At 33.8% G+C, this 23,859-nt stretch overlaps 1 protein-coding gene across 1 annotated transcript; it reads right to left on the bottom strand.

The window, feature by feature from the left end:
* Window positions 1-5,273: 5,273 nt before the first annotated feature.
* Window positions 5,274-23,201, bottom strand: TYRP1 (tyrosinase related protein 1). Its single transcript, XM_017517247.2, has 8 exons — window positions 23,035-23,201; window positions 22,133-22,602; window positions 20,660-20,982; window positions 17,841-18,045; window positions 14,076-14,243; window positions 11,540-11,719; window positions 7,177-7,323; window positions 5,274-6,356 (listed from the first exon to the last, which is right to left on the bottom strand). The coding sequence occupies exons 2-8, from the start codon at window positions 22,515-22,517 to the stop codon at window positions 6,151-6,153; spliced, it is 1,614 nt and encodes a 537-aa protein (XP_017372736.2). The 5' UTR covers window positions 22,518-22,602; window positions 23,035-23,201; the 3' UTR covers window positions 5,274-6,150.
* Window positions 23,202-23,859: the final 658 nt, after the last annotated feature.

A 23,859-nucleotide genomic window follows, 5' to 3' on the forward strand; every position in this document is an offset into this window, starting at 1 on the left:
TTCAAATCAAAATTCAAATTATTTACTTTTAGAGAGCATTTAGTGTGATACCTTATGTACACAATTACATATTTCCAACTTTTTTGATGTTTAAGTTATCTCTGGAAAAAATTCTAATAGATATTAGTACTTAATCCTGGATTAATCATAGTCTTAACAATATTTATTTCTTTAGAAACTTATCAATCTCATCTTCCCATCCTTCTAATAACTGTATTGGGTTTCATTATCTTTCAATTTCATATATGTATGAAATATTTCAGTAAAATGTGTCTGTTCATTCTTTCCCCTTGTGAACATTTACCGTTCACTGCACTAGAAATTGATGAAACAGTGTTAAGCAGCCTAGTTATTCTAGTTATTCTGATCTTCAGGATAATGGGACAACCACATCTTCTTAGTGTTTTGTGCTGTTATATCCTTGCTATGTCCTATAATTTCTGCATTATCCTGTATTCCCTCTTTCCAAATGAAATGAGTTCTAGAGGAATATGAAAGTATGTCAATGGGAAATTGACTATGATATTTCTCTTTAACAATGTTGAAGTGATAACAGTAACTTCTAGAACACTAAAAATGAATGCTTGAGAAGTGTCTTCACTTCCTCTGAAAATTGATAGGATTGGATTCTAGCCTTAATTATCTTATTAGCTGTATTGTCTTGTACAAATCTGTTCACTTCCATGTAATATAATTTCTTCATCTGAATAATGAAAGAGGCAGACTGAATAATACTCAGATTTATTCCACATTTATTAGGGAGTTTCAATAGAGGAGAACTTGGAAATATGCTATGTTGAAGGATAAAAGAATTTGGTTTAATTTCTACTTTGTTAAAATTCCTACTTTTACTACCCATAGTTATAAATTAGGAACTAACAAACCAATGAAAACATGTGTAAAGTATAGCTTCTAGTATAATATCTTGATAATATTACAGTAGAGCTGGTTTTTAAAAATATTCTAGGAACAAAGGCTTCTTTAAAAACACTCACCTTAATGCAGGAGAATTGAGAGAATTTGTGGAGGCCTTAGTCCTTGATGAAAACGGACAAAAATAACTGTATTAGAAGCCTCAGAAATATAAAGGATCATAAGAGACCTTTAAGAACAATTATTGGCAAAAATTGGATAATATAGAAGAAATTGATGAATTCTTATACAAGCCGTAGGGTTTGGCCCTGTGTCCTCACCCAAATCTCATCTCTGACTATAATCTCCACTTGTCAAGGCAGGGACTTGTTAAGAGGTGACTGGATCATGGCAGTGGTTTCCCCCAGGCCTTTCTCTTGAGAGTGAGTAAGTTCTCACGAGATCTGATGGTTTCATAAGTGGCTTGTCTCCCTTCGTTTTATCTTTCCTGCTGCCTCGTGAAGAAGGTACTTGCTTCTCCTTTTCCTTCTGCCATAATTGTAAGTTACTTGAGTATCTCCCACCAGCCATGCAGAACTGTGAGTCAATTAAAGCTCTTTCTTTTATAAATTATCCAGTCTTAGGTATTTCTTTATAGCACTGTGAAAACAAACTAATGAAACAACATGCCAAGACTGAATTATGAAGAAAAGATCCAGTGATTTGCTATCTACAAAAAACTCACTTTAGATGTAAAGATACAGGCTAAAAGTGAAGAGGTAGAAAAAGATATTCCAAAAAATGGTAACAAAAAGAAAGCAGAAGTGGCTATACTTATGTCGTGCAAAACAGACTTAAAGTTGTAAATTGTCTCTAGGTATGAAGATTATTATATAATGATAAAATGATCAATTCAGTAAGAATATATAATAGTTATATACATATTCAATATTAGAGCATCTAAATATATAAAGCAAATATTGACATATCTGAATGGAGAAATTGATAGCAATACAATAATAGTGATAGACTTCAATACTTTCCTTTTAATAATGGACATCCAGGCAGAATATCAGTTTACCAATGTTCCCCATAGTGTGTGACTTGAAAGTTATATAAATAAGCCAGGTGTGACTCAAACACCACAGATTTCTGTTTATGTATTAATGAAGCCCAATACCTCACCATTTTCCTCCTTTATCAGTTGCATTTCAATTTTTTCCTTTATGGGTTGCATTGCACTATTGGTTTATATTTAATTTGAAATTAAAATCCCTTTATTATTTTGCAAAAAAGTTCTGCCTCCTTCTTCCCTTTAATTTTGCCATCATACTTTCTGACTACCACATTTTGCATTTTTCCCTATTAAAGTTTATCTATTATCAGGCTCTGTTCTTGCTTTATATATATGTTTTTTAAATCTATATTTTTGAATTCATACTAGCTTTCTGCTCAACTTGATCTTCCATTGATAGGTTGTGAAAATTTTGAGCAGGCTATAGCAAAGAAAAAAGTACATGACATTATTGGATATTAATAGACTGAGCTCAGAACAAATGTCTTATAACTGCATCTTGGAACAGTTATTGTAATAACTCCAAACTTATTTTTTCATGTTTTAAAATTATATGGAGTTTTAAGTGAGAACTATGTCTGAAATCTGCTTCTGGACATGAAGACAAGATATATAACTGAAAGCCAGAAAAGTAATAGCTTTTTATTTTTTTATTGTGACAGTCCGATTAGGTATTTTAATTGACTCCACTTAGCCTATAATGCTTAGATCAATTTGTAGCACTCACATGCAATGAATGGTTGCTTATGCAACAATAAATGGGTGCTTATGCAACAATTTTCTTGTTTGTTATTGATCTGTTCAGGCTTCCTATTTCTTCTGGATTCAGTCTTAGTCTGTTGTATGTTTCTAGGAATTACTCATTTCCTATAAGTTATCCAATTTATTGGTGTATAATTGTTCATAAAATTTCCTTCTGATCCTTTTGTTTCTTAGGAATCCATTTTGATGCTTCCTCTTCCATTTAGAATTTTGAGTCTTCTCTTTTTTCTTCTTAATTTAGCTAAGGGCTTGTCAATTAAAAAATTTTTTTATAAAAAAACTCTTAATTTTCTGGATTTTCTCTTGTCTTTCTATTCTGTACCTATTTCTGCTCTAACTTTTATTATTTATTTCTTTCTGTTAACGTTGGGCTTAGATTGTTCTTTTTCTAGTTCTTTGAGGTGTAAAGTTAAGCTGTTCATTTGAGATCTTTAGTTTTCAATGTAGGTGTTTATTGCTACAAAATACCTTTTTAGTACTTTTGCTGAATCTCATGAGTTTTGGTTAGTTGCATTTTTGTTTTCACTTGCCTTGAGGTATCATTTAAATTTCTCTATGATTTCTCAATTGACCCAATGGTTATTTAAGAGTGTATTGTTTTTCATCATTGTGACTTTTACTACTTTCTTCAGCTATTAATTTGTAATTTTACTCAATTTTGATCTGAAAAGATCTTTGAACTGACTTTTTTTAATTTTTGGGGGACTTGTTTTGAGGCCTAACATGTAATTTATCCTGGAGCATGTTGCTGACATATAAAAATATTCTGCTGCTGTTGAGTGGAATGTAATATATATATATATCCCTAAAGTCCAGTTGGTCTATAGCGTTGTTCAAGTACTCTCTTTCCTTATTGATCTCCTACCTGGATGTTTTATTGATTATTGAAAGTGGAATATTGGATTCTATTGTGAGTATTGTGTTGCTATCAATTTCTCCTTTCAGATCTATCAATATTTGCTTCACATATTTAAGTGCTTTGGTATTGAATGTATATATGTTTATAATTTTTATATCTTGTTAAATTGACCCTTTTATTATTATATAATGAACTTCATCTCTAGAGACAGTTTTTGACTTTGTGTATTTTGCCTGACAGGATAGCCTCCCCTGCTTTCTTTTTGTTGCCATTTTTGGAATATCTTTTTCCATCCCTTTACTTCCAGCCTGTATCTATCTTTAAATCTAATGTGAGTCTCTTATAGACAGCAAGTCACTGGATCATGTTTTCGATACATTCAGCTACTTTAAGCATTTTAATTTGGGATCTTAAGCCATTTACATTGAAATAATTATTGATAGGTGAGGACTTACTGTCATTTCATTAATAGTTTTCTGTTATGCCCTTGTTTTAATCCTCTGTCACACAGTTTTCCATTGTTGACTGACTTTTTTCTAATGATTTACTCAAAGCTGTATTTATATTATACTGATAATTTTTAAATTATACATTTATAATATAAGCTGTATTTATTCTATTTATAGATAAGTATGAAATTTTATCTTATAATTATGATTATTTAGAATTAATGTTTTGAAACAAGACTTCCTCCTCTCTCCCATAATCTATTCCATATTAACTAGTTTCTTAGTCTTTAACCATTCCAAATTATTGCTCATCAGCATTATTTGTGATCAGCACCATCACTACTATATTTATAAATATACAGCTTGATTATGACTCTCCCTGTTTTCTATTTCCCATGGAATGAATTCCAATTATTAAGAATTGCATATAGGACATTCTGGTTTTATTTCCAATTTACCTTTTTACTCTCCTCCTTAAAAACTATCCTTTAACAGCACTGACCTATTTTAGATTTTCAAAAGTTCCATGCTCTTTTAAACTTCTGTGCCCTTGTCCATGCTATTACTTTTGAATAAAATGCCCTTCTCCACTCTTATATTTGGTGAATTCACTGGCATTCCTTGAAGCAGAAGTCAAACATGACCTTCTCAGTTTTACAATTCTTATTTCCTTCTCTCCAAATCTATAGTGGCTTGAACTCTTTGATATTGCTTTGCATGTGCCTAAGAAATGTTTCTGAAATTAGTAATTAGTAAATCTACAAAAATATAAAGTGGGGTATTTCATTTCATTGATGTTCTATAAAAAAAGGCATCTTACATTACACAATAATTTCTTTGAAAAGCTGTGATTGTATTGTATTTTAACAAATCACAGTGTATTCTAAGAGAATAAATTGAGTAATGCTAGTGTGAAACATCCTATTGTTATATGAATGCTCTTTGATATGTTTTATTTATCTTGTGTATGTGTGGCCTTAAGATTGCTGAATATAGGGAAACACCGTAACCAACCAGGGATACATAACTTAAACTTGTTTTTGTTTGTTGAATTTAGAATCTCAGTTTAGCTTTTTTCTATAGAGTATGATTACTATTGTTATTTATTTTTACCAGTTTTAATTAAAATGTTTGTTCACCTATGACCACCTTACACAGTTCTCTGGAAGATTGTTTCATAGCACAAGATTAAAAAGAGAAAATATATTTCATGTTAGAAGAGAAGGGAAAAACAGCATTCATATAGAACTAGATTAAAAATAAAAGACCAATGCAATAATATGTTAATAGTTTACTTGGAAGATACATAAAAGGCTGATAAATGATAAGAGAATGCTATTTAGATTAAGCACAGTGATTACAATACTGTTTGTAGAGCACATAAAGCATGTTCTCCATATGCCTTCTTTGTGTACCTCTATGATATTAGAAGAGAAATTTGGAGGTAAAATGTATGGGTAGGTATTTCCTTTTTCAGTGATTGAGAGGCTGGGAAACATGGTGGCACATACAGGCAGTATCCACTGTTGCTTAAGAAAGTGAAGATTTTCCGTCTCTGACGTTTGACAAAGGTGGTAATTTTGTTGTAGCTTTGAACCTGAGACTAAATAGCATATGTTGACTAAATAATATATTTGATTGGTCTTCAAACTGGAAGATTAATTTGAAAAGGTTAATCAGGATTTCATTTATTTATAACTACATATAACTTGTTTTAATTAATAAATGTGGTTTTAAAAAATCTGTTGACCAATATCCATGAATGGAAATGTGTTTATATGTTAACATTTTAGAAATGCCCATTCATGTATTTTAAGTGGACATTTACTATAAATATTATTTTCCTTTACATGTGAAGAAAGCATAGCAGCTTACTTATATCATCCATACTCAACCTTTAAAACCTGCACACTATCCCCTTAAATATTATGTAGTTAGTGCTACCGATCATTTAAAATAGAGCTGAAAATTAGAACCCATTGAAAAAATTCTGAATGAGTCTTCTCAGCTTTGAAAAGTATGCTTGGATCTTTAATTGTAACATATGCTTGTATTAGAAAGTATCAGTTAAAGAAAATACAGTTAATAACTCAATCTATTATATTCAACCAGGTGGTTTTGTGATATTACTGCATAATAGAGTAGGGCACTTGTTACACCATAGACTGATTAGGATTCCGGATTTTTTCATATTCTTCAGCATAGCGTTGATACTGATCAGTGAGGAGAGGCTGGTTAGCTTCATCCATACTACGTCTGGCATGTAGCAGATAAGAAGCAGTCACAAAAATGAGTGCAACCAGTAACAAAGTGGCAACTACTGCTATGGCAATTACCTCAGGTACACTAAATTCCCGACCTATTTGGAAAGAAAGATAAAAATAAAAAGATAAATATTAAAATAGTTATCTCCAAAAACTGGACACCTGGAATTTAGGTATAAATGTCTACATTTTAACAGAAATCCTCATATTTAATATATATTGGCCACATGGCCTTGAAGCCACTTCCCGATTTCTTTTAATGAGTGGACCCTGTTGGGATAGTCATTGTTATTTCCATTTCATTTTGTGAATGTGAGAGAATGATGACTCAGAGTTTGAGTCACTTGCCCAAGGTCACTTGGTTAGTAAGCAATAAAGTTGGTTTTGGAGCCCAGGTATTTTAGAATATAAGTCTTGTACTCTTCCACTATGACCTACTGCCTCTGTTGGGAAAGAGACTTAAGAAATTTTGAATTTCAAAATCTCAGAAAAAATACCTCAGAGTATCTCACTCCCTTTTCCTTTAGGATAGATAAATGTAGGCAATATAGTATAGTAGAAAAATTAGGACCTATTCCCTGGGCCTAAGCTCAAACTCATTCTCTTCCTTCATTAGAAATGTGGAGCTGTAACAGCCTCTTTCAGCCTTAGCTTCCTTATTTGTATAATGAAGATTTTCATACTTACCCCAAAGCATTGTGAGGATTCAATGAGATAGGCTGCTGTACAATAAGCTCGATATCAGCTTAGTGTAGTCTTTCAACAAATATCAAATTCCCTCCCTTATCCTCAAATAAAAATACAAATACAAGCTTCATGCAAAACATAGCTTCAGAACACCATGATTACTCTCTTTAAAGATAACATATTTGCTTTTGGAAATCATCTCAGTGAAAATGCAATTTCAATACTCACTTGGCCACTGAACTTCATAAGTATATCCCAGGTTGTCTGGAGCAGTGACAAACATTTCTGTGTTGGTGACGGGGGGCCAGAATGGCACCATGTTATATTGTCTATTATGTCCAATAGGGGCATTTTCCAATGGAAATGTGGATATATCTAAATTATTCCAAAGACAACTTGTTAATAAACATAAAATTAATATTTATGTTATTATTGAGGCCTAAAGGGATCCAATATTCAAAGAGAATGTGAACAAATTTCATTCTTATTTTATACTGAATAAAGATGAAATTTCACTATAGCAGGATAGGAAATCAGTAAAACAGAAAATGTTTTGAATACAGTACCAATATACTACTCAACAGAAAAAGAGAGCTTTAAAGGAGGGGAGTTTTAGTATTTTATCATCTATCCTGATGGTGAAGAGTTTTTTAAAATTATGTAAAATAATTTCAATAAAATTCATTAAATGTATTTCTCAAAGCCAAAGAAAAGATAAACCTGTAATTTGCTGTGGCATCATCTGTAATTTAAAATTTGAGATTTGGTATATCAGTTAGAGGTTGTACTTGTTTATGACTATTTCTGTTTAGTATTTTTATTTTTTTGCTTCTAGTGTTTTGTTTATTTATTTATCTTCATTTTCTTTTTTTTTATGTGTGTGTGTGTGTGTGTGTGTTTGTGTGTGTGTGTGTGTGTGTATGTGTATATAAAATTGTGTTTTAGGTTTTGGGGTACATGTGAAGAACATGCAGGATTGTTGCATAGGTACATACATGGCAGTGTGGTTTGCTGCCTTCCTTCCCATCACCTATATCTGGCATTTCTCCCCACGTTATCCTTCCCCAAATCCTCACCCCCTGCTGTCCCTCCCCTAGATCCCCACCACAGGCTTCAGTGTGTGTTGCTCCCCGCCCTGTGTCCATGTGTTCTCATTGTTCAACCCCCACCTATGAGTGAGAACATGTGGTGTTCTATTTTCTGTTCTGGTGTCAGTTTGCTGAGAATGATGGTTTCCAGATTCATCCATGTCCCTACAAAGGACACGAACTCATCATTTTTTATGGCTGCATAGTATTCCATGGTGTATATGCGACACATTTGCTTTGTCCAGTCTATGGTTGATGGGCATTTGGGTTGATTCCAGGTCTTTGCTATTGTAAACAGTACCTCAGTGAACATACATAGGCATGTGTCTTTATAATAAAATGATTTTTAGTCCTTTGGATATATACCCAGTAATGGGATTGCTGGGCCAAATGGAATTTCTATTTCTAGGTCCTAGGAAGCACCACACTGTCTTCCACAATGGTTGAACTAATTTACACTCCCACCAACAGTGCAAAAGTGTTCCTATTTCTCCACATCCTCTCAGCATCTGTTGTCTCCAGATTCTAACTGGCATAAGGTGGTATCTCAATGTGGTTTTGATTTGCATTTCTCTAATAATCAGTGATGATGAGCATTTTTTCGCATGTTTGTTGGCCTCATGTATGTCTTCTTTTGAAAAGTGTCTGTTCATATCCTTCTCCCACTTTTGGATGGGTTTGTTTGTTTTTCTTGTAAATCTGCTTTAGTTCTTTGTATATCATGGATATTAGCCCTTTGTCAGATGGGTAGATTGCAAAAATTTTTTCCCATTCTGTTGGTTGCCGGCTCACTCTAATGATTGTTTCTTTTGCTGTACAGAAAAGCTCTGGAGTTGCATTAGGTCCCATTTGTCTATTTTGGCTTTTGTTGCCACTGCTTTTGGTGTTTTAATCATGAAGTCCTTTCCTATGCCTATGTCCTGAATGGTTTGCCCAGGTTTTCTTCTAGGGTTTTTATGGTGTTAGGTCTTATGTTGAAGTCTTTTATCCATCTGGAGTTAATTTTAGTGTAAGGTGTCAGGAAGGGGTCCACTTTCTGCTTTCTGCACACTGCTAGCCAGTTTTCCCAATACCATTTATTAAACAGGGAATCCTTTCTCCATTGCTTGTTTTTTTTCAGGTTTGTCAAAGATCAGATGGTAGTAGATGTGTGGGGTTGCCTCCAAGGCCTCTGTTCTGTTCTATTGGTCTATATCTCTGTTTTGGTACCAGTACCATGGTGTTTGATTACGGTAGCCTTGTAGTATAGTTTGAAATCAGTTAGCGTGATGCCTCCAGCTTTGTTCTTTCTCTATTTGTAAAAACCTTTCAGTCATTTGAAAAATAATTCCATCCCTCCACTCCTAGACTTATTTTAAATAAGACTTTTGCTTTAAAGACAGTTTTATACATTTTTGAAATCGTTTAAAGTTCTCTTTCTCTTCTTCACAGTTGTTTTATAACATTGCTTTCTAAAAGGTATTTGCAGGTACAAGGAATATTTAAGATGGAGGCTACTTGTTTTAGTTTAGCTCTCATGTAATTTGCAGGTATTTACATTGACCTGTCCTATAATTTTATGGTCACTTCAGAAATGTGCTGTAGGGTAGTTTCCTGTTTTTCATTTATGGTACTTCTCTTCCCACTACAATTCAAGTTACTGGAAAACCTTATGCTACATATATCACAAACTAAGAAAATGTCAGAAAAAAATGTATTTTTCTGGTTCATCAGTGACATTTAGGTTAAAATCCAAAGAATCTTTAACAAATTGCTATGAACGTAAAATAATTATTTTTTCAATCAAGATAAACAAGGCAAAGGAATATCTTTCCTTTCTTTCACAGGTGAAAGAAAACTTCACTTAAGAGACTTGCCAGGTTACTGGATAGTCTCCTTTTCCTCTGAAAAGTTTACTAACATGGCATTGTGAATAAGTGAATAAATACAACTTGAATATTGCTATGTAGTTCCCAGAGGTGCATGTTTAACACGAGTTGGTTTTGTTAATTCCTAAACCTATTAATTCAAGTTTACTCCTTACTGTAATAAAAGTAATCTAGTTAAACAAACATAAAGTGATCATCATGACTGTAAAATAGAGGAAAGAATGTTGTTTTTATAATATGTAAATTGAACACTTTGGAAAGATTTGTTAAAGGTGAATGGCTAAAATACTGACCCCCATATTGTATTACAAAAGTCATTCATTTATGGTTTCACTTTTTAAAAAGCCGACACTATATAGATAATTAATTACAGTTGCCATTATGTATATAAATACACATGAAAAAATGAGAAGGAATTCTAATAACAGAATTCATAACTGATTGACAACTAAATGATTAGTTATGCGTAAATTATTTATTTATTTATTTTGTTTTTTTGAGATGAAATCTCTCTTTGTCAGCCAGGTTGGAATGCAGTGGTGTGATCTTGGCTAACTGCAACCTCTACCTCCTAGGGTCAAGCCATTCTCATGCCTCAGCCTCCCTAGTAGCTGGGATTATCGGCACCCACTACCATGCCTAGTTAATTTTTGTGTTTTTAGTAGAGACTGGGTTTCACTATGTTGACCAGGGTGGTCTCAAACACCTGGGCTCAAGTGATCCGCCTGCCTCGGCCTCCCAAAGTGTTGGAAGTATGGGCTTATGTGTAAGTTGTTTCTTAAATAATTTTTGATGGAACAAACTGTTTTGATCAACTTCATCAATTAATGGTCCTAATTAGATTAGATTAGAGGACCTTACAGCTCACATACACACATAGAAATAAGAGCCTGTCTAATGGATAGATAAATCAATAGGTAGTTAAACTATAATATCATGTTTATGTGCATGATGAACTAAAGGCATGGAAGCCAAAATTTAGAATGCTTTCAACATACAAAATTTTGTGATGTTTTAACCAGTGGAAACACTTTCATTGTTTGAAAAGTAATGCTAGCCTCTCAGCTGCATAGGAAGGCAGAGAAAGAGGCCTTTTAAGTCATATTTTAAAAACTGCATTGAAATGAACTTAAAAGAGATTTCCTATAGTGTGGTATAAAAACCAACATTAACTTTTCAAGTGGAACAAAATTTCTATTTGTGAGAGGCCATTAAGTAATAAAAATAAGAACTATGGATTATAGATATACAACTTGAAGTCTTTTGGGATATCAAAGAGCTCTGTGAGGTTTTTCTCAATTATATTTAAAAGTAATAAGAATTTATGTTGGAAGATATGGATAGAAAAATTTTTGAAAAATAGTAGCCATTTTTTCAAAGCAAAAATTGGAAGAGATGATTTGGTTAGTCCTAGCAGATGGTTAAAAATATCATCCTATAAAAACTATTTGGAGAGACTTCTTGCCTGCATTTTCAAAGGGGAATTGAATGTCTGGAAGTGGCTTGATATTACAGCTATTTTATCCTTATTTTGAATGTATTTTTATGTGCTGAGTGCTTAGCTTAAACTGATAATTATGCCACATAAACAATTCGCTTGGCTGAGCATGCAAAAGGCATATGAAAATGTCTTACCAGCATTGTATCTCCTCAGCCATTCATCAAAGACTGCATCCGTGAAAGTGTGCAGGAGGACAAAAATAGGATCATTTGGAGACAAATGGGTTTGTCCCCCTGTTCCATTTAGGAATAGATGAGCCAAATTGTGAAGGCTTCGAACAGCAGGGTCATACTTTCCTGTGGGATCACTGTAACCTAGATACATAAGTAAGGAAGAGAATAGTAAAACAATATTGCAAATACTTTACTTTTCTAGTTAATAGCAATGATTATATTAAAAAACATTTTTTTCAAAGCTTGTGTCAGGCCATATTTTGCCTTAATATAACAGCACTGTTTCTCTGTACCTCTGGTTGATGACATTTGTTTGCTATACCCAGAGCTAGGTTGGTTTTATGCTAGTGGCATGACCTCCTAAATGTAGCCTCTAGGTTAAAAATAATGACCTGCAAAGATACCAGTCAAAATATATAGACACTCTACTTGACAAGGCAGACATTGTCCTACATGGGAATAAAGATAGTGAAAATCTTCAGTTTCTACTAAAAACTGCTGTCACAATTGGGAGAAGAATGCTCTGATTGTCTTGGAACTTAAGTTGCCAGATATTATTTCCACCTCCTACCTTCGTTTTGAATGACTGTCATCATGTTTATTTTTGGAAAACTAATTTATTTTTTGTGAGGAAGCTACAATTTCTCAGGGCTTTCTAACCATCTCTGTGCTAGTTTTAAGCATTGGGAAAATGTACTGTCAAAACATTTATAGAGCTTTTGATAAATATCTCAATTCCATATATATATACGTGTGTGTTTATATATATGTATGTATGTGTGTATGTGTGTGTATATATGTATATAAGCATATACATATATACACACACATACACACATACATACATATATGTATATATATGTGTGTATATATATATGCTTGTATGTATATATACACACACATACACACATACATACATATATGTATACACATACATACATATATATAATTCCATATATATGTGTTTATATACATGTATGTGTGTGTGTATATATATATATATATACACACACACACACACATACATACATATATATATACACACACACACACACACACACATACATACATATATATAAAAGGGAGGAAAAAAGGATAGGTATAGGACAGGTCGTAAATAAAAAATGGAGGGTCTATGATGTAAGACGTCTAACTGGCTTGAAAGACCAGAGGTTTGAGATCAGGGAAAGGCTGTGTATTATAAAATGAAATAAGAATTTAAAATTTGTTAACCAGTTCTCTCTCCATCTAAGATTGTGTAATTGTAGCCACCTATTTATTCACCTATATATTTTTTCAAGCTTCAATTCCTTTATTATTTGACTTAAAAACATTTAAAGATTGCCTGTGATATATATGGCATGTGGCTTGACACTTGTCTTTTAATACATTTTTGTCAGGAAATAAGTATAATTGTCTTCTGATTGGGCATTAAGAACACATAATCGGCACTTTTTTTTAGAAATCAATAGTGATAGCCTTAGTTTATAGATTACCCAAAATATAGTGATTATTTTAATAGAATCATATTCAAATCAGTGGAATCATCTAGTTATAAAAATAAGCAAAAAAGATTAAAATGGATACAATTTTGAGACTAAAAGGTGAGATAATTAAAAATAATTATTAGATTTATGTACCAAATGTCTCTGATCAGAGAACAGAGAGGTCTATTTGCATTTTCATGGGGAGATGGGGTGCATATGACACAGACAATGCTATACTGAAGGTAAAATTTAACAATTACAGGTTTATAATAACATAAAAGTACATTCTTTTGAAGACTTTAAATATATATATATATATGGCATCATTTGGATTTATCAAAATTTATTATATAAAGACACTGGATTTTGGAAATTTGAATTTGAACCTGTGCTCTGTTACTAACCAGCTGAATATCTTGGGATAATAATTTTACCTCTTCATACCTCACTTTCCTCAGCTTTAAAATACTTTGTGCAAAAGAAGGAAAACCAAGTTAAGCATCAGTAAATGATAATTTGAATTTTTATAGACTTTTGAAAAAAGTTACAGGTTGATACTGACCTAAATAAAACATATGCCTAAACAAGGTTTTATTTAGTGTAAACTAATTGTTTGGAATTATTTTAATATGACTATCATTAAAAAATAACAAATTAATTTAATACACTGTCAAAGTCTTGAATGTTGTTTGCCAATGGTAGACCTTGGTATAGTTACACATATTGGCCAGCTAGCTACTAGAAATTAGAATTTGAATAGTTTTTGGGTGTTTAAGAAATTGGAGCATGATTTCCAAGGGCTTCTCCTATAATGAAAAGAGCTTCATGGTTGGACTCTTCTCTTTAAAAATGTTCCTTTTCGAGCAGGTGTATCATAATAGGCAATCTCATTCACATAAATTCACAGGATTAATATACTATTCAAAGCCTTCTGAAAGTAACTTGCTTTTGAATAATTCAGTATACTTTGATAACTAGATCTTTTCAAAGTACTGATTTCATTTACTTGCCTTCCACTGTGTTTCGGAAACTGTTCGTAGAGTTGGAATAAAAAGGAGGCGTGTCAAATAAACCGACTTCCAAGCACTGAGCGACATCCTGTGGTTCAGGAAGACGTTGCACCATTGGTCTGGCCACATTTCCAGCTGGATTTCTCCTAATTGGCCCACTCTCAGTGCCTGCAGAAAAAAATGGCATGTGCAAACATTTACACAATGTTTGGAGGTCTTATGATTGCTCTTTAAAACTTTAAACATAGCATGAATATGAAATATAGATTCTCCTTGGTAGAAAAGAAAATTTAAAAATGCATAATTGGTAGAATTAAAGTGAGAAAATCTAAGTTACCATGTCCTACTTCTTTGAATCGAGTAGATATGTGACACATAAAAGCAGTTGAAGGAATAAAAAGAATCACATGAACCGATACAGATCTTGATACTTGTTAAATCAATATATGCTTCTTCCACAAGAATGTATTAAAATGAAAAGTCCATGGAAAATTTTGCCGAAATAATCTCATAAACCTAAGTTCTACACTGAAATCTATATTTCACATATATGTGATATTTTTTACCCAAATGCTGCCTATTTAAACCTTTAGGGAAATAAGGTTAAATTTCTTTGGAAAGTGATACATATTTCAACCAACACACATTCTTCAAATTTTTCAGCAATTCATGTGAGAAATAATGAAACTTTGTGAAGGGCAGTAACAAACAGACAAAGACAAAGAACTGTGATACTAGGGATAGATAATATGACAGAAGCCTTAAAGAAGAGAGAGATAGGGAGGGAGCGGGAAGGAGAAAGAAAGAGAGAGAGAGAGAGAGATCCCATTCAGTCAGATCTCCAGAAAGGCTTTATGAAGACGGGAGATTTACAAAGAGCCCCATAAGATTAAGAAAACTTTCCATAGGTGAAATAAAAGAAATTTTAAAAGGAAAACATTTTAGGCAGAGGAAATGGCAAGAGATGATACACTTTCTTGTGTCTGTAACAAAGCCTCCTATCTATAAGAAAAAAATGTGTGTATCCCACAGACTTTGCACAGTACCTGGCATTTAATAGGTGCTAAAGAGTTGTTAGGGGCATGCCATTTTATGGAAAAGATCATGTTAGCTATAAAAAAGGGCCTGCTTGGGAAATAGCTTTCCTGGAGTCTCTGCCAGGAGAGTAGCGTACTGTGGGAAAGAAGGGAAGCTAGACCAGAACTGTATTGTGGAAAAAAAAAATCAAATACCAAGATTAAAAAGTTCTATTTAATTCCTTAGGAAGTGGAGAGAGATCAAAACCTTAGATGGGGGGGGAGGAGAGGTGATTGGTTGGGAGAACTTTGCATCATTCTGTCCTAGTGGTCTCCAGGAAGAAATATATGTGCCGTAGAGGGACAAGCAAAATAATCCACTAATTTGGGGAGCGATAATATTACAACTTCAACTCAAATTCCTTTTCCTTTATTCAGAAACCTTCCCATGTTCTATGCTTTACAATTAATGTAATAATCAGAACCTGATAAATTAGCATAATGAAGTTTATGTAATATGTAACTAAAACCTCAGTTGGGATTGGAAACTGTATTTATTGAGTGTGTATTTTCACCAAAAACTTTCACCATCCCTAGATAAACTATCAATTCAAGCTGATATTTTGAGGATTACTGCTCAGGAAGCTATCAGTAAATCCCAAGAAGCAAATATTGATTACTTGAATTTCAAAACATCTTATTCTAATTTGCCCGCAAAGAGTTCCATAGTAGAAAATGCTGATAGTAAAGAAATTAGTTAAATCAGTTCATTTTTTACTCCAGTGTTTCTTAAATTTGTTTGCATATGGACAACTGCTGCTATTGCATCTAACATCCTATAGACCAAATCCTGTGGAATTTCCATATAAAAATAAATGGAAAGTTGCACATGTCTGAAGAAGAAAACACATTTGAGAAGTATTGTGACTAAATAACAGTGTTCTTCTATGTTGATTCAAAGATGGTATTTTGGTGACTGGAAGAATGTTGGATGCAATAAAATAGTAACTTTTTCAATCTACCAAGTTTGATGAATTTATTTTGAATATTGGAGAAATACTACATAACAAGCATGTAAAGAAATAGGTATGAAATATTTAAGGAAGGTTTTATCTAAAGTTGGAAATATGTGGGTCTCTAGTAAAAGATGATCAGTAAAACAACAGAAATGGACAAGATCATTAAAGAAGAAAGGTAATAGAAGAGAGAATTGTTATGAGGACTAAATAGGATACTAAAGCAAAGCACTTCGTACCATATCAGATACAAAATATGTGTTCAATAAAATGACAGTTTTTCCCTTTCCTTTGCCTTGTAAATAAAATGCCTGCTATTTAACTTTTGCAGTGAAACAAGGGGTAATCTTAAGATTCCTTTAACCTAAATATTCTTCAGTTTGTCATGAGACTATGTGTCTGAGTTAGGAGACTTGTTATATTAACTGACAAGAAAAATTATGATTAAAAAATCTCTTCCTCTTCTCACCTCCTGTGCTATAATTGCATTTACTTATTTAAACTGTGTTTTATTTTGGTGTCCAACCATCAGGATGATTGGAAAATGTCTAGAAAACTCTCAGGCCAAAATACAATGGCCTGGTCAGAAAGAGATAAATGCTTTGGTATCTGCAGACATCCTGATCCTCAGTTTCATTTCTCTGCCACAAGGTGGGACCATGCATTCAGCATACCAAACAAATACAAATTTATTCTAAGTTTTGAACTTCTACAGAGGAAATTTTCATATATCACTTCTCTTATTCCTATACACTGCTAAATAATCATCTAATTGTGAAAATATACATCTAATTTTTCCTAATTTATTTAGAATATTTCTTAAGTACATAAAATAATTTAATACTTGATGCATAAAATAATATATGTAGAATAAATATGTTGTAACTATAATAAAACGAATTCACATAATTCTTATTTTTATATGGAAGAGCAGTCAAAAGAGCCAGGCATGCCTGAAGAAGAAAAATAAGATGAGGTAGGGAGTGTCTAATAATTAAACCTGGTGTTACTAGCACAGGCACAGATAATAATATGATCCAAGTAAGAGACTAGGAAGCTCAGGAAGGGATCTACATGTGGCAGGAACTTGACCTGTGACAGAGGTGGCGTTCAGATCACTGGAGAAAGGATGCTGGGACAACTGGTTAGGTGTTCTCTTATTGTGTTTACGTCAGAAGAGCTGGAGAGCAGCTAGCTGGCAGACATCAGTACAGTAACCTCCTTTACTGAAAACTATCCCCCATATCACCTTTTGCTTTCTGACTTTCTACATGAATAAACATACATTTGGTTTGTTTCTTTTCTTTTTTTTCTCCCATGGCATTTCCAACTTTTTGCCTGTTTTTCACATTTTCTTCAGAAACATTTTCTGTGAAATTCCAACACAAGGCACATGACTACTAAGCAGTGCTAAGAAAACTAAGAGGATTAGTTTATGCAATTAGACATTTCCAAAATAAAGTTAGCAAGATATTGACCAAATTACAGTGAGTAACTTGGTCAGTGTAAACGCACTGTAAAAATGAGTAGGCACTTTCTGTTTCCACAGGAGCCACTTATGGAGTGTCTTGAATATTTTAGGCCCTTAATTGAATGCCTGGTACACTGTTTCTCTATAATAAAAGTAGATTTTAGTCTGGATTCTCTAGTAGAATGAAGGACCTTCCAGGCAGCATATTTAATCTCTTTATCTGAAAAGAAATTCTGACTCTGAGCAATCATTTGCAACTTACTATTACAAAGTGTTCCCAGGGTATCATAATCTTCCAAGTATTCACAGACCACACGCCATTCAGAAAAGACAGAGTTTGGGCTTATTAGAGTGGAATCAAAGTTGCTTCTGGATCCCATCAAGTCATCCGTGCAGATATCACAGACATTTTTCCCCGTCGCAAAATTCCAGTAAGGAAGGGAGAAAGAAGGCTCTTGCAACATTTCCTAGATCACAGAAACTCTGTTAATATTCTCTGCTTCTGTTTACAGTTCTTCGGTTCTGCTTGGTCTACTCCCTGACAGTCTATTTCTATTAGCTGTCTTCAGACTAACCAGGTACTGGTTTAGTGTATCAACGGCATCTGAGGGGCCCAGAGGAGTTCATACCTTATTTAACAAAGCTAGTAATTTATTACCAGGAGTCATTTAGGCATTAAAGGGAATGAAACTCAACTCATTGTGCAGAAATTTTTGAAAATGATTTGGAGGGTTAAAATGTCTTCTTTTTCTTTTTTAGCCAGGTAGTTACATTTCTATTGGTTATAACAAAAATGGTCAATAACAACATCGACTTATTGGCATTTTCACCTTCTTCAATTTTTCTATCTTTACTTCAAGCATCATTAACTCTTAGTCTGGTGCCAGATCCAGACTTAAAATATGTTATGTAGAGTGCTGATTTTTGTTTTGCTTCTGTTTTAAAATTTCATTTGAATGACTGGGCATTTAGATTTTGGTTTGGTCACAGGCCAATGGGCTCTTTCACACTGGGCATGGAAGGTGTTTTATTTATGAAACACTGCCTTAGAATCTAATCTTTTACAACTCAGGCTTCTGCCTAAATCTTATACTGATAAAAATGCTAAACAGAAGCAGAGTAAATCTTTCTGCCCATTGGTTTTTAGACCAGAGACCTGGTTTCCCTTCAGAGCTGATCTCACATTTTTTAAAATGCTGGCCTCAAGATCACATCCTTATTTTATTCAGTTCTTTAAAACATATAATTCCTTGTTATTTCTCATTTCTTTTGGCCCTTGAGAAGTTCTATTTATGGTATGGGATTTAAATGTAGGGATTGCAGTTGTTTTATCTTATCTCTCAAGCACTCAGGACATTCTGCTTTTTCACTTCCCTTTCTAGGAAGCACTTTCTTAACCTTGGGTGTTTTAGAGGGCCAAAAGCTTTCCAAGTTATCCCTAGTTATTGGTCTCCAGAGGTTTGTAGGCCTCCTTTAGAAGCCACCATTGTGGTTCACAAAAATTAGTGACAGCTTCCAAGGGATCATTAAGAATGGGTTTGTGGTTCAGCAACTGACATTTGGGAGCCAGAGCATATTCATGTGGCATTTCAAACATGAATTACATTTAAATTGTAATTTGTTGGATCCCTTGTGCTGTTGGGTTTTTAAAATGTAAGTCATAGAGGTTGAAGTTTACAGAGACAAAATTGAAGCTTTTAGATACTTTCCACCTGCCCTTTCATTTTGGTGTGCCCATGAGAAAATGACTCGAAGGCATGAAGATCTGCAGTCAATTACAAATGACAGATTTATCTACTCATAATCTACTAAGTGTTTCACTTGTAATCAGAGCTATAAAATATGATGTTCAGAGTATCAGACGAATTCATTTAATCACTCTCGAACTGCAAATGGTTAGTGTACTTTCAAATGAATATTTTATCCTGTATTTTAGTGCATTACTTCTCTCTCTTCTAACCATTTATTTTTTTCTTAGAATAATGCTGGCACAAGCATTCTACAAATTAGTAAACTAATCTAAACACTTTTCCTGTCTTCAGATATTTTTAGCTTAGTTCTTGTATTTTAACTTGAAGGCGAGATTCATTGCTGTTGTTTCACATAGAAAACAGGTTTACTTTGTGGATTTCTTAGCTGAGATCTAACGACTTAAACTCTTATTTTAAAATTTCAATATTTTTCTCAAGAAACAGAGCAGTTGGTAAAAGAAACAAGAGTAAAGAATCTATATAACTAGACATTTTAATATGTTTTGAGCTTATCTGCTTGAAAAATAAGCATGAAATAGCTGCTTGAATTGAGGTTCACTTCTCTTTTCACTAGAAAAGATAATTTAGCCAGTATCTTTTCACTAAAAATATTGCCTGAATGATGTAATTTTTTTGTATTTTTTAAATGTTTTTTCAAATTTTATATATTTTAGGTGTTCAACATAGTGCTTTGATAGAAATATACATAGTTAAGCAATTGCTATAGTCAAGCAAACTTACATATATGTCCTCTTATATAGTAATGTGATATTTTTAATAGGTTTCTTTTGTAAGCCTCAAAGGGTAGGGAATGTGGAAAAAATGTAGTTCAATGAAAATATGAGAATCTAAATGGAAAGGAATTATTTTTCATGATTTAAACCCTACACCATGTTGGAAGGAATCACTGGAATAATGAGATATACATCTGGGACTTGAAAGTTGGGAAGTCTCTAACCCACATCATTAGGAGGAGGAATCTGCTTATATTTAATAGAGATGGAAGACATGCAAATGAGCTTCTTCTGTTTCAAGCTTTATGAAAGTCTTGTTTTCAGTGAAGCTGTAAAACATTTTTAAACTTTTAATTCATACCTGCAAATGTCTCATTTTGCTCATTATTGATAATACTTTTTTTTCACTTCACCAAGATAAAAATTAATAAGTAATGAAAACAAGGAGAAAATGAAATGCCAAAGACAGGCTAGTAACATGAAATTACTTTTTCATCAAATGTTCCGATGATTCTGAAAACTAGTGAATTAAAATGACTTCCAAACAAGGCATCTTGTCTGTAAAGAGTCTAAAAACTGAAACGCTTCTTACATACCTGCATGTCTGTCTCCAGACGCAGGAGGTGGTACCTGTGCCATGTGAGGAAAGCCGGTCCCTCATGAGAGAAATCCACTTCACCAAAGCTTTCCTGCCCTGCCCCAAGGAAAGTCTTTTTGACTGAGTAATAGTGTGTCCAAACAAAGTAGTTATAAATGGAAATGTTCTCAAATTGTGGCGTGTTGCCATCTGGCCCCAATATTTCTTCTGATCTCCTGGTGGCAATGACAAATAAAGGGTGAGTTGTGCGCTTTGCCATATCCAGGGCCCGGACAAAGTGTTTCTTTTCTTCTTTACTTAAGTCCAGAATATTTCTTCTGACTTTAGGGAAACAAAATTCAAGCATGAAAACATCTGGCTTGTGGGGATGGGTAGAGAAAGAGCATCATTGTCTTGTAATACACCATGACCCATTTATCCATCTGTTCAAATGTGTTTTAAACTATTTTATACTTTAAAAAAAAATCCTTAACTAAAACCCTTTCTTCAGGCCTACTTTCTCTCTCTCTTTCTTCCCTTCTCTCTCTCTTTTTCCTCTCTCCAATATACTGTGTGATTTCTCTTGCCTTTCTTTAATCTTACCTATGGATTTTACAATTTTGTGACTTTGTCATGTTTATTTCTGCCTACTATTGGCATTTGTATTGGAATTTTCTAACTTTCTGTTTTTTAACATTATAATTCTTATAAAATTAGGTGGTATAACATGGTTAAGACCACAGAATTATTCTATGACTTTGGGCACATTTTTCGAAGTCTGTTTTTTTTATCATTAAAGTGTGGATAAAAATAATTCCTACTTTATAGAATTGTAAAGTTTAAGGAGCATACACATAAAAAGCAATTAGCCCAAGGCCTCACTCATAGTAAAGACTCAATACATGTTCTGTTATACCCTTAGTCTACTATCTGGCACATAGAACACAATAGAATATTGTAGGCTGTTACTGTTTAATGGTTTGTTATTTAATGCTATTTAGTCTGCAGGCTAAACTCTTCATCTCAAATGCCTGAATTTGTTCATCATGGTGGGAAATTTATTTAAGGGTCAGCAGAGGTAGTGGCAGAGCTAAAATATAAGGGCTAGATAGATCTCAGTGTGAATTCCAGGTTTACTAAATATCAGCTGTGTGGATTTGAACTTTCTGAACCTCATCTGTGACAATTAACATGTTTGCCTGAAGGAGTTACTGAAAAGACTAGTCATAAATACCTAACACAGTTCCTAGGATATAGTGGTTTCTCAACAAATGTTTCAGAAGAAAATATTGGTCAGAAGTTCTGGGCTTCAAACCTAACCCTTCGCATTAAACAAGTTTCTTAACCTTTCTAAGCATCAGTTTCCTCAATTGTGAAAAGAGAGGATTGAGCTTTGATTTCCAGGTATTCCTCCAGCTCAAATGAGTTAAGATTTTATTCAGAGCCTTGAGTCTCATGCAAGACTTGTGAACTCATTCATATCTCCACTTACCTACGAGAACCCTCTGGTCACAGGCAGCTCCTCTCCAGCCAGGTCGGCAAGACCCACAGTTGTGTCCTGAGAAGTTGCCATTGCAGTGACATGTCCGATTGAAGAAGCGCAAGGGCCACTCCTCCCGATCATCTCTGCCATCATGTGGGTACTGAGGGCTGTGGGGCCGGGAGTCTGCAGTCACTGCCTCGCATCTGCCCCTCCCTGATGATGAGCCACAGCGATCTGTCCCAGGCCCAGACACAGGTGATAGGTCTGGGCAACACATACCACTTCTCAAAGCCTCAACAGTGGCACAGTCTCTTGGGAATTGAGCCTGGGCCTGGTGAAAAAGTGGCAGCAGGAAGAAGATACAGCTCAGAGAAAGAAGTTTAGGAGCATTCATTCTGCTTGAAGTAAGAGTGCAAAACAAAGATCTGGTTCTCAGCCCTTTGTGTAGAGAAGACTGAAGAATGTAGATGAAAATCCAGCTGAAAAAGATAAAGTAAAATGAAATTATGCAAGTTTTTCTTCATACTCATAAATGGTATGAACCCTTCCCAAATACCTACAAAATGGAATCCACATGAAAAATGACATTTCACACAAATAATAAAAATAGTAATTTACCTTTAAAATTTGACATCTATAACACCTACATGTATGATACCGACATAATTAAATTACCTGTCCTAGTCATTTTGCTTTCTTCATTTTATATACATATATACATTCTAGGTATCAGTTATCAAAAGCATTAATTAGTAGGTCACCACCATTAATTACATTTAATTTAACCTTGGAGCTGAAAGAAGAATTGGGAACAGATTTCCAGCAAGTTAATTTTTGTGATTTAAAGTCTGTTATACGAATGGAGTTTTGGCAGGAGTCCACCCACTCCCCATAGGACTTCTTTTCAGTACCTTAAAATCCTGAAGGATGTTAGTCTCTGTTCAACCTCTCTTAGAATTGAACGTTTTATATTTACTTGCGTTTCTTGTCCTCTCACGTCAGAACTGTTAATTGCATGTGAATTGCTGCCTGATAACTAATCCCAAATCTGCTCACCCAAACTAGGAGGGGCTGGTCTTTTTTTCTACCCTTTACTAATCCCTTTCACTTCAGTGAATGTTTCTGCCCTTTAAGAACTTGATCAGCACATGATTCCCTTCCCACTGATTTCCTTGTGATATTTAAGTTTTAAGAAAAGACCAGAAGCACAAATTTGTAATACAAATCAGAGAAACTAATGAGATATATTTACATTGAAGAGATTTCTTTTTTTCCTTTGACAGCATATCTTTAGAGGCTGAAACAAGATTATCTTTTCCTAATGATATAAAAGCCAGGCTAGTGCATGTACCTGATAGGAGTTTTTGGTTGTGTTCTGTCTTAAAAACAGATGTTACTATTCTTACAATTTCTAAGAGAATCATTGCAGTGGAAAAGCCATCAGGTACGGTTACACCACAGCACATGACATTGGCTATCATGGTGCCTGCAGGCTTTGACAGAGTTGGGAACTTCAACTCTATTACCTTCGTAAGGCTGGTGTCCATCTCTGTGGCAAAATATTATAGGGACGCGACTTGTATTGTTTAGAAGATGCCTACTCAATGTCTTCTAATTTCCTACTTTCTCTTCAAATAGTCTTAAGCTGATGACACTAAGGGTAATAGAGTCATGAATTTCAAGAGGAATGTTCTCCTGAAGTTGAAAACTCATGTATATGAATTCAATCTTCAACT

Source organism: Cebus imitator, unplaced genomic scaffold (genome assembly GCF_001604975.1).
Source record: "Cebus imitator isolate Cc_AM_T3 unplaced genomic scaffold, Cebus_imitator-1.0 Scaffold624, whole genome shotgun sequence".
In the NCBI taxonomy this organism is placed as follows: Eukaryota; Metazoa; Chordata; class Mammalia; order Primates; family Cebidae; genus Cebus; species Cebus imitator.